Genomic DNA, 19,505 nt, shown 5'->3' with positions numbered 1-19,505 from the left:
TCTTTGGCTAGGCCAATACATAATGCCCATCATTAATTGTCCATAGAGCAGTTAATGGCCAGCCACATTGCTGTGAGCCTAGAGTCGCATGTGGTCAGACCAAATAGGAATGGCAGATTTCCTTCCCTAAAGGACATTAGTGAACCTGATGGGCTTTTCCATAGCAATCAACAATGATCTCTTGGTCATCATGAGACCCTCAATTCCAGTTTCATTGACTTCAAATTCCAGCATCTGCCATGGCAGGATTTGAATCTTTTCACCCAGGATCATAGTACCCTTACAGTGTGCAAACAGGACCTTCAGCCCAAAAGCGATCCTCAGAGCACTCCACCCAGACCCATCCCCCTATAACCCACCTACTTTACACATCTCTGAACACTATGGGCAGCTTAGCATGGCCAATCCACCTGCACATCTTTGGACTGTGGGAGGAAACCAGAACACATGGAGGAAAATCACGCAGACATGGGGACAATGTGCAAAGCCCACATGAACAGTTACCTGAGGGTAGAATCAAACCCGGGTCCCTGGCGCTGTGAGGCAGCAGTGCTACCCACTGAGTCACTGTGCCGCCCCAACAAGCTCATACCAATCCTTAGAGCATCCCGCCAGACCCATAACCCTACTCCACTTAATCTACACATCCCTAATATTAACTAAGTTTCTGGAGTAATATTTTAACAATAATGCCATTAGGCCATGGTTTCACCATTTAATATGTCAGTTAACATGTACTTGTTGACCACCAGTTTGCCTGTTAAGTCATGATTACTTCATATTGCTTCTGTATGCTACAGTATCAGAAAGATAATGTTGACTGTTTGACTAATCAGTTCTTGCTCTGTAAAATTCTTATGTTTGTCTGAAATCATGAAAGCTTGTGACTTTATTTTCTTAGCAAATACTTGAAATTTAAGATATTGTTTACTTTACAAATAAAGTTACTCGTCCCTAACCAGACTCAATGTACAATCATACAGTATTGGAACAGCATAATTGAACATTAAAAGAAACCTTTATTCATCTTGTGAGAACTCTTCTTTGTTGTTCATATTTGTTTAATGTGAAGTATGATATTGCAGTCTACAAATGGCCAAGGTATCTGAGAAAGTTTTTTTAACATCTCTTTTGTGTTGCTATGGGTAGCAGGCAACATTGCGTTGAAAGCTTCCAAATTCTTTCCCTGTTGCAACTATTTTTTCATTCTAAATTAAAACCTACTTGTTCTGACTCTATAGCAACTTACCAAATCACCCTCCATCTCAATTTCCCACTCAGAAATCCGTGTTCTACTGGTCCAGAGATCTTCAAATCCTTTCATTTGGCTGGTAAAACACAGTTTGGAGCTGGAGGAACACAACAGCTCAGGCGGCATCAGAGGGACAGGACAGTTGACATTTCAGGTCGGGACCCTTCTTCAGACTCTTCTGTTTTTTTCTGAAGAAGGGTCTCGACCTGAAACCTTACCTTTCCTGCTTCACTGATGCTGCCTGGCCTGCTGTGTTGCTCCTGCTCCACACTGTGTTTTCCCTGACTCCAGCATAGGGTAATTCTTACTATCTATTTTATTCAACTGCATCTGATCCAGAAGTAAATCTGCCTCAAATGTTTATGGATCATTTTCCACCATTTTAACATGCAGAATATTTTAATTGCGCACTCAGCTTCCATTTCAAGCTTAGTTCTAAGTGTTAACATGCTCCATATCTCTCCAGCAGAACACTGTCTACCATAGAACGTTTGGCCCTTTCATTACCCCTTCCTCCTCCAAGGAATTTGCTTTAACATAAAATCTCTTGCTGTTCTCCATTTGCATCTTCAAAATGTATCTTTTCATCCAGCTGCTTATACACTTAATGGTGTTGCCGAGCAAAGAGACCTTGGGGTGCGGGCTCATAGATCCTTGAAAGTGGTGTTGCAGGAAGACAGGGTAGTGAAGAAGGCAACTGATGTTTTTGCCTTTGTTAGTCAGTGCACTGAGTGTGGGAATTGGGAGGTTATGTTGTGGCTGTACATGACATTGATTAGGCCACTTTTAGAATACTGCGTTCAATTCTAGACCCCCTGCCATAGGAAAGATGTTGTTCAACTTGAAATGGTTCAGAAAAGATTTATAAGGATGTTGCCAGGGTAGGAGGGTTTGAGCTGTAAGGAGAGGCTGAATAGGCTGGGACTACTTTCCCTGAAATGTCAGCAGCTGAGGAGTGACCTTACAGTGGTTTATAAAATCATGAGAGGCATGGATAGGGTGGATAATCAAGGCCTTTTTCCCAGGGTAGGGGAGTGCAAAACCAGAGGGCATAAGTTTAACATGAGAGGGGAAAGATTGTGAAAGGACCTAAGGGGGATTTTTTTTTACGCAGAGGGTGGTGAGTGTATGGAATGAGCTGCCAGAGGAAGTGATGGAGGAGAGTACATTACAATATTTAAGAGGCATCTGGAAAGATTTATGAATAGGAATGGTTTAGAAGGACATAGGTCAAGTTCTGGCAAACATAACTAGATTAATTTAGGAGCTAGTAGGAACTGCGAATGCTGGAGAATCTGAGATAACAAAGTGTACAGCTGGATGAACACAGCAGGCCAGGCAGCATCAGAGGAGCAGGAAAACTGACGTTCCAGGTTGAGACCTTTCTTCAGAAAAAGGGTCTGCAGAAGGGTCTCGACCTGAAACGTCAGCTTTCCTGCTCCTCTGATGCGACTTGACCTGCTGTGTTCATCCAGCTCGACATCTTGTTATCTTAGATTAATTTAGGATATCCGGTGGGTAATGAATAGGAAGAGCTCAAAGGGATATTGGCCAAATGCTGAAAAATGTGACCAGATTAATTTAGGATATCTGCTGGGTATAGATGAGTTGGACCAAAGGGTCTATTTCAATGCTATGCATCTCTCTGACTCTATGATTGTAAGCTGGATCCCAAATTTGGCCTTGGGGCATTAGAATAGTTTAAAAAATATTTTTTTCTTCTGTTGGACATAAACGCAAATTACTTTCTGATACCAATTTCTAGATAAAAGCATTTTATTTTGATGCTACTGATATCAAATTCAAAGAGTTATTTCTTAAATCAAAACTGAAGTGCTTCTTACAAGTTTATATTCTTTCCAGTCACGGTGAAAGTCTATGTTCCCATTTTCACGATGCTGGAAGATTGTCCATCCTCCTCCATTGATCTCCATATCACAGAACACCTACAGAGAAGAAATGGGATGTAGTAATTCAAATAACTTCTGCTGATATTCTAAAAGAAGCTTCAGAGTCAATTTTAATTGCTTTCTCAGCACACCCTTCACTCTGTTGACTTCCATATGAAATTAAAGTAGTTTTTTTTGCATTTTCAATATCATTGTAATATATTCCCATTAAATCCGGCAAGTCCTTCAGCCAATTACTTGTCAAGTTTGTTATGTTCTTGGTAGCATCATCTGGCATTGTTTGTTCTAATCTGAGGGTTTTCAAACAATAAATTTTGATATGGAAATGACTGAGAAATAAAGATGATGTTATTTCAACAACTACAATGAAAAATTTATTTGATTGCTTTTCATTTTTCTGACAGGGCATCATGAAGTTATTGCAATGTAATGGTGATCTACTAAGGGCAGGCCTTCTTCAATGAAAATAACCAGTTGTTCAGATACTGCTTCCCCAATAACCTTTGGTTCCAGCTCTTCAGCTCATTCTTGTCCCATTGATATCCAATCTCTGTAAATTGATTATTTCCACTCTGGATTGACCAATGTCATTTCCCACTATCATCGCTTTAGAGTTTGAACTAGCATAATGTAGATTTAGGTCCACCAGGAAGAGAGATTTAAGAATTAGCTTGCCAGTCCTCCTGGAGCCATGATTTTATAACCAATATGTATGAAACAGCAGCTCCTGGATAATAATGGGAAATTTGTATGCATTGTGAGAGTTTTATGATTGAAAAATTAAATATTGAAGAGATTTAGCTTGCTTTTAGTTCAGAAGAAATAGGGTTTTTATTGTTGCTTTGGGGACAAACCAGTAGCTTGAAAAGTCCTTTCATGGCAGTTCACAGAAAGCATGGATGAGGTTAGATGTCTGAACAGTTTGTCGTGCAGAAGGAATTGAGTTCAGAACAGCTAGGAAATATATATTACCACAGGGTAGGATGTTGTATTGAAAATTACAGGCAAAAAGAGTTTGGTTAGAACTCTGAAGATGTTATTCAAAGCGAAGAAAATTTAAGTTCATTTGTGTGAATAATCAACAAAAGGACTATTAAATATTTGGGACCAGGAAATGAAAGAAATGGTTATGCCAAACTTATAGACATGATGTGGAGGTGCCAGTGCTAGACTAGGGACGATTTATGAAGAAAAGTCCAGACCCAAAACATCAGCTTTTCTCGTCCTCTGATGCTGCTTGGCCTGCTGTGTTCATGCAGCTCTACACCTTGATATCTCAGATTCTCCAGCATTGGCAGTTCCTATTATCGCTGAAGTATGCATATTTGTTGGAGCGAAAGATCACCACGTTAAAAGTTTGAAAAATAATCTGCTAAACTAGATTTCATTCTGGGATCTGACTTGTCCAGTAGTATTACCAGATGAGATTATAACACTAAACTTTATCATACACTGAACACTAGCCCCTGAAGGTTTCCCTACTAGTCGCCTGACCTATCTGGCCCATCACATTCTAAAGAACTATGTTGAACAATGTCTTCCTTCTTTTTAGACTGGACGCAAGATGCTGTCAGAAATTCTCCTAAGCACTACTGAGGAATGCTTGACCCTCGCTGGCCCTTGTACTATCATGACCCCAGCCAAAATGAAAAATTAAAACCCTCCATTATAACTGTGACATGATCCTCCCATGTTTTGGTAATTTCCTTGCAGATTTGTTACCCGATATTCTTCCCAATAGCTGGTGGACTTTGCATTACACTGAGCAATATAATTTCAGCATCGTTATTCCTTAACTTTAGCTAAGTCAATTCCATCTTGGAAACCTCCAAAACATCCTCTTTTCCCAGTACTATAATGAGCTCGTCAAGCAAAAATGCCACCTTCCTCCTTTTTTACTCTTTGCTATCTTTTATGAATACCTTGTAGCCAGGAATATTTAACACCCAGGTCTGCCTTTCCTGAAACTATCTCCCCCGGGCCCATCCCAGTGCCCCAGGAAAAAAAAAGCCTTCTCTCAAGCACCATTTTTTTAACCGTGCACTCAATTGCCTAATCTTCCTATTTCTCAACTCACTTGCACATGGAACTTGGAGGAACTTGGGCATTACTACTTTCAATGTACTGCCTACTAATTTTTTTTACTCAGCTACCTAAATTCTGATTGGAGGACCATATGCCCCTTCCTATTTATGCCATTTGTCCCAATGCAGAGCATGACCTCTGGCTGTTCACCTTTCTGAAAAGAATATCTTGAAGACATTCTGTGAAGTCCCTGGCCTCAGCACTAGGGAGGCAACCAACCTCCTTGGAGTCATGTTGATGGCCGCAGAGAAACATTTCTGTTCCTCTAACTAAAGAACCACCAATCAGTATTACCCCTGCAAACCTCTTCTCTGCCTGCTGCACAGCTGAGCCACCTCTAGTGCCACAGGCTTGGCTTTTGCCTCACTCCTTCGAGGATCCATTGTGCTGACTGATATCTAGAATGGAAAACTGATTAGTGGGCAAGATGTGTGGGGATGTCTGCATTACCTACTCTTCTCCATTGGGCTGTCTTATGGCAATCATCAATACTCTGATCATTTGCCCCCACCTTGCTGTGTGCTTCTGGCTTTCATACCTTGTGTCTGCAAATTGCAAAACAATGTTTTCCAATGATACATCAATGACTACATCTCAAAATATTTAATAAGCGATAAAGCACTTTGGTGTGTCATGAAAAGTGTTGTAAAAATGAAAGAAGTGTTGCACTAGAAACCTAAATATTGACACATAGGGAACAGAAGCAGGAGTAGGCCATATGGCCCTTCAAACTTGCTCTACCGTTCAATATTATCATGGCTGCTCACCACTTTCTTCCTGTACACTTTGATCCATTTAGTCCTCAGAACTATACCTAACTCCATCTTGAAAACATTAAATGTTTTGATCTCAATTGCTTTCTGTATCAGAGAATTTCGCATGCTCACTACTTTATGGGGGAAGAAATTTCTCTTCATCTCAGTCTTAAGTGGACAATTCCGTATCCTAAGACTGTGACTCTCGGTTCTGGGCATCTTTCTTGTTTTTACCCTGTTTAGTCCCATTTGAATTTAAAGGTTTTTACGAGATCTTTCTGTATTCTTCTAAATTCCAGTGAATAGAATTCTAACCAATCCAGTCTCTCTTCAGACCTCAATCCTGCCATTCCAAGGAATCAATCTGGTAAACCTTTGTTCTACACCTCCCATAGTCAAGACATTCCTCCTCAAATAAGGAGACTAAACCAATAATTTTCCAAGTGTGGTCTCACCAAACCTCTATACAAGCACAGCACAGATAGTATCTCTAGGAAGACCAACATCCCATTTTCCTTCTTCACCATCTGTTTCACCTGCATGATTACTTTCAGCAGCTGTTATACAAGGATACCCAATTCTCATTGTAGCTGCTCCCTTTCCCAATCTATCACTAGTGGGCAGCACGGTGGCTCAGTGGTTAGCACTGCAGCCTCATAGCACTAGGGACCTGGGTTCAATTGCAGCCTCGGAAAACTATCTGTGCAGAGTTTGCACATTCTCCTTGTGTCTATGTGGGTTTTCTCCCACAGTCCAAAGATGTGTGGGCTGGGTGGATTGGCCGTGCTCAATGGCCTGTAGTGTTCAGGGGTGTGTGGGTTATAGGGGGATTGGTGTGGGTGGGATGATCCTAAGGGCACTGAGGACTTGTTGGGCCGAAGGGCCTGTTACCACACTGTAGGGAATCTAAGCTCGTCAGATAATAATCTGCCTTCCTGTTTATCCATTTTCCACATGATACTTCATTAGGCATGCATTTTCCCACTCACTCAACTGTTACGCAGCAGTGTTGATGCACTGTTATGTTGTTAATACAACAGAATTTTTTTTGCAGCATTATTATTCTCTTGTGTTCCTGTAATTAGTCTAGGGAGGGTTGTGAAATGTGTTGTAAATTGCCTTAATGCTTTCTCATGTCCCTGTCATCAGCCAGCGGAGGTGACACAGAAACAGCATTAATGCTCACTCATGAATGTGTTGTTAGGCAGAGGAAAAGTTCAAAATGAATGAACAGAATTACTGCTCTCCTGTGCTGCCCCACCATTAATCAGAGAACTGCAGAGTGAAGCTTTAGAATTTATTTTTACAGCTGTTCAATTTAATTCATTGTTTGAAAGTTAATTTGTTTAGCGTTAATGGATGTTCTTAAGATTAGAAATCAGTGCTTATTGGTTAATGGATTCAGAAACTAAATGTTCTTTCTTTCCTTATTTGCATTCCTTTTATCTTTTACCTACTGTTACCTCATGGGAATGTTCACTTTGTTACCTATAATTACTTAATAAGCAGTCAAGTTAGAAGTCATGGGAGGCACTCTTGTACAAGTTGTAAGGTACTTCACATGCAGCATGATCCTGTTTTTTTATGATGACAGTAATTGTGAAAGCCTATTTAATTTTCTTCATCTGAAGAACTGGATATGCATTGCGACATAAATATCTCATAGGCCTTCAATTAAGATTTGCTTCAACTTTACAAAGTTCACCAGAACTTAGTGGTACTAGAGATCTGGCAAAGAGCTGGCCTATGCTCCAAGCCTCATCGTCTTCTGTTTCCTCTTCAACTCCTCATAGGAGCCCACTATTTTCAATTCATGTTTTGTAACTATGCCGTTCTCCTTTCCCTTCTTGGTCTGCATCCCTCTATCTTCATTCAGTCATCAACTTCAGCAAGTTCTCAGGCCTTAGAATATGACCTTTTTCTGCTTGATGGCAATTCCATAATTCTGGATGAAGGTGATATCCGGTAGTGAAAGACAAACTGGACCTTAAGCCTCTTGAATGGAAGGATTTAGCAAAGGTTCCTGCTTGCTAGTCTCTATTCGGTGTCATCTGTTGGCAATTTTAATCAATGTTGGATTTGGTTGGTGATAATATTGTCAACAGCCTCGCTTTAAATTATCAGCAAGTTTCAGGTAGGAAACCACAGCCACATTTGAATCTCACACTTGCCCATTCTGGATTAGATGTCACAAAATTCATGGAAAATTGTGAAATCCGTCAATGCCAACAGTTTCCCCACTCTATCTCCAAGTTAAAACTGTAATTACATGCATCACATCAGCAGGACCAAAAGACAAATGGTGGAAAGTATCTTCCTATACTGAGGAAGCCTCCTTGAGAAGATAGCACAATGTTTAGCACTGTTGATTACTCCTCCCATACGAATGCAATCAGTATCTGTACCCAGCAAGACATGGACAGCATTTGACTTCAACTGTTAAGTGGCAAGTAACATTCATGCATCATAAGTGTCGGACATTAAACCATATCGAAAGAGAGAATCTAACCTTTACTCTTGACATTCAAAGGCATTATCAGTGCTGGGTCTCCTACTGTCAACAACAAGCTACTGTTGACCAGAAGTGTGTGTGTGTGTGTGTATGTGCGCGCGCGCTTCTATGTGTGTGTACAGTTACAAGTCAAAGATTGAGAATTCTGTGAGGGCAATTCATCGTCTGATTCCTCAAAGTCTATCCACCATCCACAAAGCACCAGTTAGGAATCTGAAGGAATATTCTTTACTTTTCTGAATGAAAAATGGCTCTGAAACACTTAAGAAGTTCAATAAAAGCTGAAAAAATTGTGGATGCTATAAATCAGAAACAAAAACATAAATTACTGGAAAACCTTAGCAGGTCTGGGAACATCTGCGGAGAGAAATCAGAGTTAATGTTTCAGGTTGTATAACCCTTCCTCAGAACCCTCGACCTGAAACATTAACTCTAATTTCTCTCCACTCATGCTGCCAGGCCTGCTGACCTATTCCAGCAATTTCAGCTTTTGTCCTTAAAAAACTCAATCCTGTTGCATACTTGTCTGGAAGGGTTGGAAAGGGCCTGAAAGGTTTGATGTTTGATTGAGTGCAATAAGCACTGAGATGATAGCATGCAGTCTTGGTGTGAGCCAAAGGCAGTTGGTACGTGTGAGCAGTGCCATCACTTTACACAAATCCTGACTTTGAATTACATCATTATCCTTTACTGAAATTCTATTAAATTCCATGAGTATGAAACCCAGTCATCTTGACTTTTAGAAACATGGGTTGCAGGTTACAGTGCAACTGTGAGCTTCCTGCTTTACATCCCACTGATATTGTCTCACATCAATGTGTTGCTACAGATTGTTTACTTCCGGCAACAAAGAAATGCTATCAATCCTGACAGTTGCCCCCAAGAGAAAAAGCAACAGTACTGCACTGATGAAGAAGTTGTTTTTGGGACACTGATCCTACCTGTTGGCAGTAGTCCTAACATGGAGATTAATATAGACTGAGGATCAGAATGCTTTGAGTCATCTGAGCATGAATGGGATTCAGTCAGGTCAGGAGAAAAGGATGCTTCATTTGCCACATCATTAGAGGGTGAAGTGACTGATGTGCTCTGTTGCAGAGGTCTCATATGAGGGCATTGTTGGGACAGGATACAGTAGACCTGATCAGCACGGATACATAGATGCTAAGTGCATTCAATAGCTAGTCATCTTCCCAACATTGTCAAGCAATGTAAGCTCCAAGCTCCTAAAGGGAATGGTGCAAAGTTTTTCTCTCTGCTCCATTTCCCCATGGTACTGCCAATGCAGCTGTGAAAGACACGGTCTATGTAGTCCCCATCCTTACATGGTCTGTGCAGGCAGAACTCTGTATCCTCCGCTTTCCTTGTGACAATGGGACAACATGATCTTGCAAATGCAACAAAATATTTCCACGAGCACTCTGCAGTATTTTTAAATGATTTCTGGCAGAAACATAGGCTCCAAATGCATTTCTCAGTTTCAATCAGGGTGCCTGGCCTTTTCAATGATGTGACTATAGGGTTTATCTCACTTCTTCCACTTCCAAGTCCAATATCGGAGAACACAATGTGGCGATGCCGATGTTTGACTGGGATAGACAAAGTAAAAAAAAGTCAAATGACACCAGGTCATGGTCCAACATGTTTGTATGACATCACAAGCTTTCAGAGCACTGCTCCTTTGTCAGGTGAAGTGGTGAAATATTGAAGAAGCCAGAATGTCAAAACATGCACTATCCAATTTTGGTAACCTACTTTGCGGGAGCAAATTACAAAACAACAGATGCTGGAGATCACAGCAGGCCAGACAGCATCCACAGAGGGAGAGCAAGCTAATGTTTTGAGTCTAGATGACTCTTCATCAGAGCTGAAGTGAAATGTGGAGGGGATAGCAATTATGAAATAGTTGAATGGATGGGGGAGGGTGTGGTGTTGGTGGACATAGGGTGCTGGTGAGGAAACAATGTTGATAGTTCAGAGTAAATGATTGGAATGTGAGAATGGCAGAATAATGGTATGTCATGTGCCAGACTTTAAAGACCAGGCAGTCCTGTTGGGGTGGGACGCAGTACATGGTACAAGTTACAGGACATCTACAGAAGGTGCAACATCTTCCCATTCACCTCCTTCTGGCTCAACATCTAAGGACTGAAACAATCATTCCAGGTGAGGCAGCATTTCATCTGTACCTCCTCCAATCTTAAGTATTGTATTTGCTGCACCCAATGTGGCATACTCTACATTGAAAAAACCAAATGCAGACTGTGAACACTTTGCACAACACCTCTGGTCAGTGCATAAGCAAGACCCCGATCTTACCATAGCTGGTAATTTTAACACAGCGTCCCACTCATATGTCCACTTGTCTATCCACAGCATGCTGCAATGAATCACAATGCAAACTGGAGGAACTACATCTTACTTTTAGACTCAGCACTTTATAGCTTTCTGGACTTAAAATTTGAATGTGTTGAACTCAATATTGAACCAACTCCCATTTCTTCCCTTTCTTATAGTTTTACTTGCTACATTCTCTGTTATCATGTCCTCTCCTCCACCCACCTCCTTCACCGCACTCCTCTCCACACCCCCCCCCAACCCACCCCACCACCCTCACCCCAGTGGGACTGTCTGCTCTTTCAAGTCTGGCAGGTAGACACACCACTGTTCTGCCATGCTCACATTTTGATCACTTAACCTGCACTAACAATATCTTTTCTCCACTAGCACTTTACCTCCACTATGGCCTCACCACATGGCCCTCCACCACAAACTATAACATAAATGCTGTCCCCTTCACACTTCATTTCAGCTCTAATGAAGAGTTATCTAAACTTGAAACGTTTTCTGAAGAAGGGTCTAGGCCCCAAACTTTAGCTTTCCTGCTCCTCTGATGCTGCTTGGCCTGCTGTGTTCATCCAGCTTCACACCGTGTTATCTCTTGAAGCATTAGCTTGCACTCTCTCTATGGATGCTGTCTGGCCAGCTGTGATCTCCAGCATTTGTTGTCAGATATATTGATTGGTCTATGTCAGGATAGCACTGTTCCCATGTACCAAGAAGCAGCTGTCTATATCCTTGTGAGTGAAGATTGCCACTTGAACAACACAGGTCGTTCAACCCTAACCCTAACCCTATCGCCTGTGACATTATTAATACTGACAAATTATGCTAAGTCTTCACACCATGACTAAAAGTTACACAGTGTGAATGAATTCTTTGTTTTAAGCACCAAATATATTTCAGCTAAATGTCCTTTGGTAATTTAAGCAGGCCAATGTTACATTATTAAGTATTCAAGAATGTAAGTCATAAAATAAACCTCTTTAGAAGATTGGTCTACACTCCAGTTTGAAATGCTGAAGCTGCTAAAATTAGAAATATTGATCTGTGCTGAACAGATTTATGTTTAATGTATGATAATGCTTATTAGGAGTACAGTTGAAACTAATGCTTAACGTGCATAATGTAGAAGGCTTCCTGGCTTAGGAATGGCTGTAGAAAGTGTTCCTCTCATACTTCACATGATCCACATGGTCAATTTGGTGCAGAAATCGGAAAATAATGGATGCTCAGCATGAGTCCGTGACTAGCGCATGATCAACTGCAGAGTCTGATTTTGCACCAATGTCAAAACCACCGCAACAATGGTTTGAAGTCGACACTATCTCAGAAGGACTGCAATGCAAACGCAGCTGGAATATAAGTCCTTGCTTTGTTGCCAGGCAACCAACATTTTTCTTTTTGGTCGAAGACCATTCATAGTTATACCAGTATCCTGTGAATCATGAGGCAGATGGCTTTTCTCTGTAGGTATTTCCATGGCTAAATCTCCTGATTGCAGAGCAGCTCAGCAAATTTAATTTCAGAATTGGATGTGCAGAGGTATTAGCTTACAAGTATTAAACTCAATGCTGAACTAATAAACGGCTTAAAAATATTGTAGCACTTCAAGCTGATCCTCAAGGCATTAGGTTTATGCTTAAAGTCTCGCAAAGAAGATTGATTCAATTACCTAGCTCCTCAGTACAAAAACAGAAACAATTTTGGTTCAGTTGCTTCTCAGCAACACTTGCCCCTCGTTCCGTAATTTTCCACTCCCCCTTTCCCAATTTTGTTGTGTCTAGTCAGTTCATGGAGATTTTTCATAAGAAAGCCATTTGTTCAGTGGTACTTTGTCTATTTTCAGTTTCTCTGTGCTTCAGACTACCTCCAAATGAAAAACCAGTACCCTTGTTTCTGCTAAGACTACCCTGCGTAACGGGAGTAGTGGAAGGCGATCTCTTCCTAATGTTTCCTTTGCTTCAGTAAATATGAACTGACCTAGAACTCTGCTTGATAGGCATCCTACCTCACACAGCTCTGTGCTTGCTGACCTATGCTAGCTCCTAGTTTGGCAATTCTGCGAATTTAAACTTCTTTCCTTTGTCTTCAAATTTCTACATAGCCTCACTGCTTCCTTACTCCTATTTCTTCCTTCATTCCCTCAAGCATCCAGGATCAACCACAATCCTTTAATTCTGGCCACACATGATTTGCTGATTTTCTTAATTCTATCATTGCCATCTATGCATTTAGTTCCCCAGGCCCTTAATTTTGGAATCCCTACTTGATCTCTTTTTCTTCTCTTTCAAAACACATCCTAAAATGTATCTCTTTGACTGAGCTTGTTATCACCAACTATCTCCTTCTGTGGCAAATGTCAAATTTTATTTTTAATGATTTTGAAGGAAATGTTGCTATTTTTATAACTTTTTAAAATCTGTTCTGTTTTACAAGTTATGGATACCTTTCTGTATGTATTTGTATAAATTCTGGTAGATGAAAGGCTAATTCTAAATATATGCTTAGGATATTTGACCTTTGTGAGTTGAGTTGAGTCAAATCAAGTCAACTGCTTCATGAATCGGAAGTGCTCATTGCAGTTAGGAAGCAAACAGATTCCCAAAGCTGTGTTACTAGTTAGATTGAAGGTATGTTTTTAAATGTATAGAATTTGGTATTAGGATTATATGAGTATAAGTAGTTATGCAAGAAAATGTTCATGATGAGCTGTTTTGAGAATGCCCTGTTTACAGGTCCATGACTGATTACAAATGGGTTAGTAAGATAAAAGTCTGGCAGTGAAACAAGAAGACAATGGGAGCCCTAGCTGCAGAGAATAAATAAGGACAATGAAAAGAAGTTCACTACACAAAGTTTGAAGATGACAGAGGGAGAAAAAGAAATTTAGAAATCACACTGAGACATCTGTGGTCATTGCTCTCAATGGAAAGGAAGAACGAAGGAATCTAAGATATCAATCACCTTCCATCCTTCACTCAGTATAATTTTTGTTGCTTCTTACATTCTTTTAATGCCATGACATCAAGTGTCTTCCTGTCAAAGGTTATTATCTGATCTCTGAACCTCTCACAATTCCTTCTCTCACAAAGTTCTCTTACAATTTTTTGGATATTTTATAAAGCTAAAGATGTGATAGAGTTGTAACTGGCTGATACATCTTAAGGTCCTCATTCATAATGGAAATTAATTTTTAGATTATCAATCCAGAGAACTAAAGTTTTATGTCATTCTTCTGTGTTTTGTGGGATGTGGGCATTACTGACAAGGTGTTCATTTTTGCCGATCACTAAGTACCCTTGAATTGGGTGGCATATGAGAGACCAGTTAAGGGTCAACTGCATTACTGAGAATCTTGGATTGTTTGCAGGCCTGATGATGTAAGGATGGGAGATTTCCTTCCCTAAATGATATGAGTGAATTTAATACAGTGATCAGTGATTCTGGATTACTAATCAGTTAACATTGTCACAATGCATCTTCTGCCCAAATCAATGAAGTTGAGTGCAAATCCACATATATGGAGATGGGTCAAATGAGGTTAGGAGATTAGCACGCAACAGATTGCGGATAAATACACTCCATTCAGCCCAATGAGACTGCAATGACTTTGCAAGGGGCATTCCCTTATGAACCATTATCCCTAGCATTATCAGTACTCCTGGTCCTAATCCAATGGTGATGTACATTCCGGCTTCAAAGTTTCTCTTACATCAGTTTTGATGCTAAATTTCTCCAGTTACAAAATGTTCCATTGATAGGTCAGGTAACCAATTAAAGACTTATTTTTAGCAGCTCAAGAACATAATTGCTGTTATCATAGGGAATGATTATCTAAAGACTAAGAGCTATCTAACATCCATTCACAATAATAAAAACAATGCTGACATAAACAACTAGTCTTCATATAGTTGTTCCCTATGAAACGGGCAATTAGGTTCTCAGGAGCATTTCATCACTCCTTTAATTGGCTACCTGAACTATCACTATTTTTGAGTGATTTTAGCAGAAAGCTCTTTAACTGGTGAAAATTAGCCACCCACCTTCACTAAAGTAGCTATTAATATTTACTTCCAACATAGAACACCCACAACATGCAACTCATTACATCTCTTCAAGAGAAAGAATAGCTTAAATTCACAAACACCCCACATAAAACATCATTGTAAAAGAGATAAGAAAAATGAGAGAGGATTCACTTCTAATTATGCTAGATTATGAATCTCTTGATGAGGAACCTTCTTTTCTTTTAAATAGTGTGAATTGCCCTTTATAACATTTGGTATCAATCATAAGGGCTAAAGTGATTTTAGTGATGCACTGATCTGTTAACTTGGCAACAGAATAGGTGTGATTTAGGCAAAAATGCATCGATGGTTGTAAAGTTCATTGACCTGAATAAAGTAAATGAATTACTTGTCTAACAATTTCTACATCGATCTTTCTATTCATCTTACTCATCATTTTTTCCTCAGGCTTTCAACTAGCAAAGGTCCTCACTTATTTAACCTCTTACTTCAAAATTCTATTGTCACTGCTGATGCTGATCATAGAATCACAGAATCCCGAATGCGCAGAAAGAGGCCATTTAGCCCTTTGAGTTTGCAATGACCCTCCAAAGGGCATCTCCATATGAACCACTACTCCAACATTATCACTAGTCCTGGTCATAATCCAATGTTTGACAACGGACATTGCAAACTACAACATTTGTGCCAATGGAAACATTGTTAGTGGTAACCTGATGTAACATACATATCAGAACTGAGTGCAATACTTTAATGTAATAAGAGTTTGCAGCAGTATGCTATTGGTATTACATTAGGTGAGGTTTTAGCTTAGGTTCTTTGTTATTACCATTAACCCTTTTGGATACTTCCTCATGTAGGGATGGAAGATTTTTAATTAAAATAATGGTGGATGGTAAATACCGGATTACTTTGAAACACCCTTGATAACTGGAAGTTCTGACCGCTGACAATCAAAATCTCTTAATCCTGGCATTGACGTGTACCATGGTAAAAGCAAAAAGGAAAAAATAAATGTGATAAAAAAATTTATTTGTACATTTTGGTTAACTCTTAATATGCTCCCATTAAGGCAAAGCCTTGATCTGTTTAGGAAATTAGTCTTTTTAAGCCTGCAACATTCAACAGTTCGGCATTACAATAACATACAGCCTAAAACTATATCATTTAAGTTAGACACATTGATTATTGTTAATAGCATCTAAATCTGATAGTCTGTGGGTTTAATGGAAATGGTGGTTGGTGCAATATTGAAGTTACCTTCTGCATACTTTCAATAAATGATAATGAAATCAGCATTTGCAAAGCTCTCAAAAGATGCCCCAAGGTTACTTTATTGTACTATACTTTCCTGCTCATTGATTATGTTGCCCCTGCAATGGGCTCTGAAAGACAATATTTGAAATGACTCTTGATTCAGAACTATGGATCTAACAGCAGCTCAGAGCAAATGAAAAAAAGAATTCTTTCGTTATCATTCCTATTTTTGTACTTATTTAATTTTTTCTTTATAATCTTGCTGGACACCCAGCATTGATGAACTAAAATAAATAACAACTGCAAAAATCTATTACTTATGCTCTTCAGTCAGACATTCTGGAATGATGTGTTGACATTCCCCGAATTTACCTCCCATTCTGATTACAAATCATCTCCCACATATCTACAATATGCTTTGAATGAAATGAGATGTATTGTGAGGGAACAGGGGCATGAATGTACGATCTACTATTCTAGTACCCCAACTAAAACATTTGAATAGATCAGTATTGAGTATCAGTGGGACACACTCTCCATGACAATACTGGCACAGAAAAAAATGCTCTTATTTCTTTAGCAATAGATCTTTAGTTCAAGTTCCACTATAGAGGTTTCAGGGAATAATCCAGACTAAAACTTTAATGAGGAATTGTGAAATACTACTTTGCCATCTTTCAGATGAGATGTTAGGGAAATACACTTCTACTATCAAAGGTAAAAGATACATTGGCACTATTTTGAAGTTCATTAGAGAAACTGAAGAAAGGAAGATATTGGATTTAGGTAATGCTTTTCAGCCTCTCAGGAATCTCAAAGTGCACTACAGGCAAAACTATATTTCTGAACCATAACAATGATTTTAACAGAAAGTAACTCTTGGTTTCCAAGTCAATATTTATCTGATAATCAATATCTCTGGGGCCAAGTAAACTAGTTATCTATTCCATTGTGGCTTGTGGACTGAGTACAATTTTCCTGACATCACACTTCATTAGTAATTCACTGGTTGTTAAACACCTTGACATATCTTGGGATTATGAATTGTGCTGCCTGAAGTGAAGATGTGGAAATAAAGATTTAAAAAGACATTGTAAAATCAAAAGAGCAAAATGATTTTAAAAGCAGAACTTCTTCTAAAGAAGGCAGAGACGTATTTTACCTTACCCTCACTGTTTCTGTTGCGTTGATGATATGTAGAGTATAGACTCCACTTGTAGTAAATCCTGATTTGTACACTTCAGCACAGTCTTTAAATGTAACTTGATCTTTGGCAATCTGTTTAATTTCTGTGATATAGAACAGTAGAGGTGTTAATTTATTTGAACAAATTTTTAAAAAAATACAGGACTTCACAGTGTTAATGTCACTTATTGCAACTTAAAGAAAGGTGCTTTATCATACTTCTCTTACTAAGGAGAAAGGGGGGCTTATTACTACTTATAATGTAAGACGAGAGAGGGACATTAATTTCTACTCTCCCGAGTTTATTCCTCGTGGTAGGACTGTGACAAAGCCAAGTCAGTGAGAACTGGTCAGATGATGCACCGATTGCCCAGAAATATCATTTTCTCCGCTTTTCCAGATGAAATAGCATGTAGAAGCTGTTTCAACAACAGAATAGGTAAATTTGTGGAAATAGATTCACATCCCAACAGGGCAGCAACTTAACCTATGAGCAAGTATTTATTTATTAAAATAAACAATAAAATAATAATTCTGACAGGTTACCTGTATGCTTATTACCTCTTGGGGCTACCATTGATGATGCTCACAAATTGCACATTTGACACAGGATTTAAATATTAATTACTGCCCGACACTCCAGTAGGGAATCACCCATATGTTGCCTTGAGGCAGATCACAGCTATTTGCATCTGACACTGTTTAATTTTGCACTGCTGATCATATTTCAGGGGAGGGAAAAGATAGGAGTAATAAAAATATAATTACTACATTTGCATCTTTCATTTCTTTTCCTTATAAACTCTTTGAAGGCTGGAGATTTTCAGCTCCGGTGCTTTTTGCATTTGTTGTTCAAGTGTCCTCATTTGCATATTTATGAACATTGTTTATAAGTCTAAAATATGCAAGCTCCATTTCAGTCTGTTTATCTCTATACATAGGTCTGCTGACCCCTTGCACAAAATGAAGGGCAAGTCATTCTAGTTGTATTATGGATTGGATCAATATTTTGTGTTACACCATCAGTCAACTCAAGAGCCTTGTAGCAGACTGAATAATGATAAGGTAAGCACAATACTATGAGCAGGTGGGAATAGTCTGTTGAATTGTCTATTCAACATTTCAGGCAAGAGTTACAAATTGCCTGGTTATATCCTTATAAATTCATTAATCGTTCATTGTCCCCCTCATGGCATTGCATGAGAAGGCACATAATTCTCAAGTTCCCCACCAATATTCCCTCAGCTCCTGATTCCAATGGATTTTCAAGGCAACTTCCATCAGCTTCCCTAAACCTCTTCATGTTTCAAAAGCCAATAAATCCTAAGTTTGCTTGCAAATGAAGTTTTATTTTTGGCATTTTTTTAACTAGATATAGCAGATATTGTTTTCCAGGATTTGAGAGAGTGGCTTGTGTCGACTCACCTGACACTATTCACTTCCACCCTTTTCAGAGTCCATTGGAAATTTGGACATCACTTGAAGTAGTACTGACTTTGGAAGAATTGATCAGGAACAACAGGTCTGATCAAGCTACTTAGGAACACAGGAAAGCCATTCAACCCATCAAGCCTGTCCCACCAGCAATATGATTGCTGCTGAACATACACTTCAATGCTTTTCCCTCATCCCATCCACATAACATTGAACACCACTGATAATCAGAAATCTGTCAATTTCTACCTTAAACACTCTCAAGGTCTGAGCTTCCAGAGGTTAACAACCATCTGAGTAAAAACAAAACCTCCTCATCTTGGATCTCAGCGGCGATTCCCTCCTTTTTAATTTAATTCCCCAACTAGGGGAAATATCTTACCTGCATCTACCTTGTTTATCCCTTCATGTATTTTGCAAGTTTCAATGAGATCACCTCTTAATCTTTGAAACTGGAAAATACAGGCTCAGTTTGCCCGTAGGATAAGCCCACTATCCTAAGAACAAGTCTGATGAACCTTTGGTGCATTCCCTCTATGAAAGTAACATCTTTACTGAAATAAGGAGACAAAAATTACACACAGTATTTCAGGTGTAGTCTAATCAGGTTCCTATAAAATTGAAGTAAGACTCCATTACTGATGTACTCAAATCTTCTTGATACATATTACGGAAAGTGGAAAATTTACTTAGTTCCTTCAATTCAGTTACTTTCTGGTTTTATATATAGTGATTTGCATTAGG

The 19,505-nt window shown here is 39.3% G+C and overlaps 1 protein-coding gene across 2 annotated transcripts in view; it reads right to left on the bottom strand.

The window, feature by feature from the left end:
* angpt2b (angiopoietin 2b) overlaps window positions 1–19,505 on the bottom strand; it is a 215,908-nt gene that overhangs the window by 94,172 nt on the left and 102,231 nt on the right. For both annotated transcript variants that reach the window (XM_048558424.2, XM_048558425.2), the window contains exons 6-7: window positions 17,310–17,431; window positions 3,097–3,198 (exon numbers count right to left, since the gene is read on the bottom strand). In XM_048558424.2, the coding sequence (XP_048414381.1) occupies window positions 3,097–3,198; window positions 17,310–17,431 (224 nt within the window). The remainder of the gene's footprint in view (window positions 1–3,096; window positions 3,199–17,309; window positions 17,432–19,505) is intronic.

The sequence above is a fragment of the Stegostoma tigrinum genome, chromosome 24 (genome assembly GCF_030684315.1).
Source record: "Stegostoma tigrinum isolate sSteTig4 chromosome 24, sSteTig4.hap1, whole genome shotgun sequence".
NCBI classification, from domain to species: domain Eukaryota; kingdom Metazoa; phylum Chordata; class Chondrichthyes; order Orectolobiformes; family Stegostomatidae; genus Stegostoma; species Stegostoma tigrinum.
Note: the sequence above shows the minus strand (reverse complement) of the source record. Positions and strands in the feature narration are given on the sequence as shown.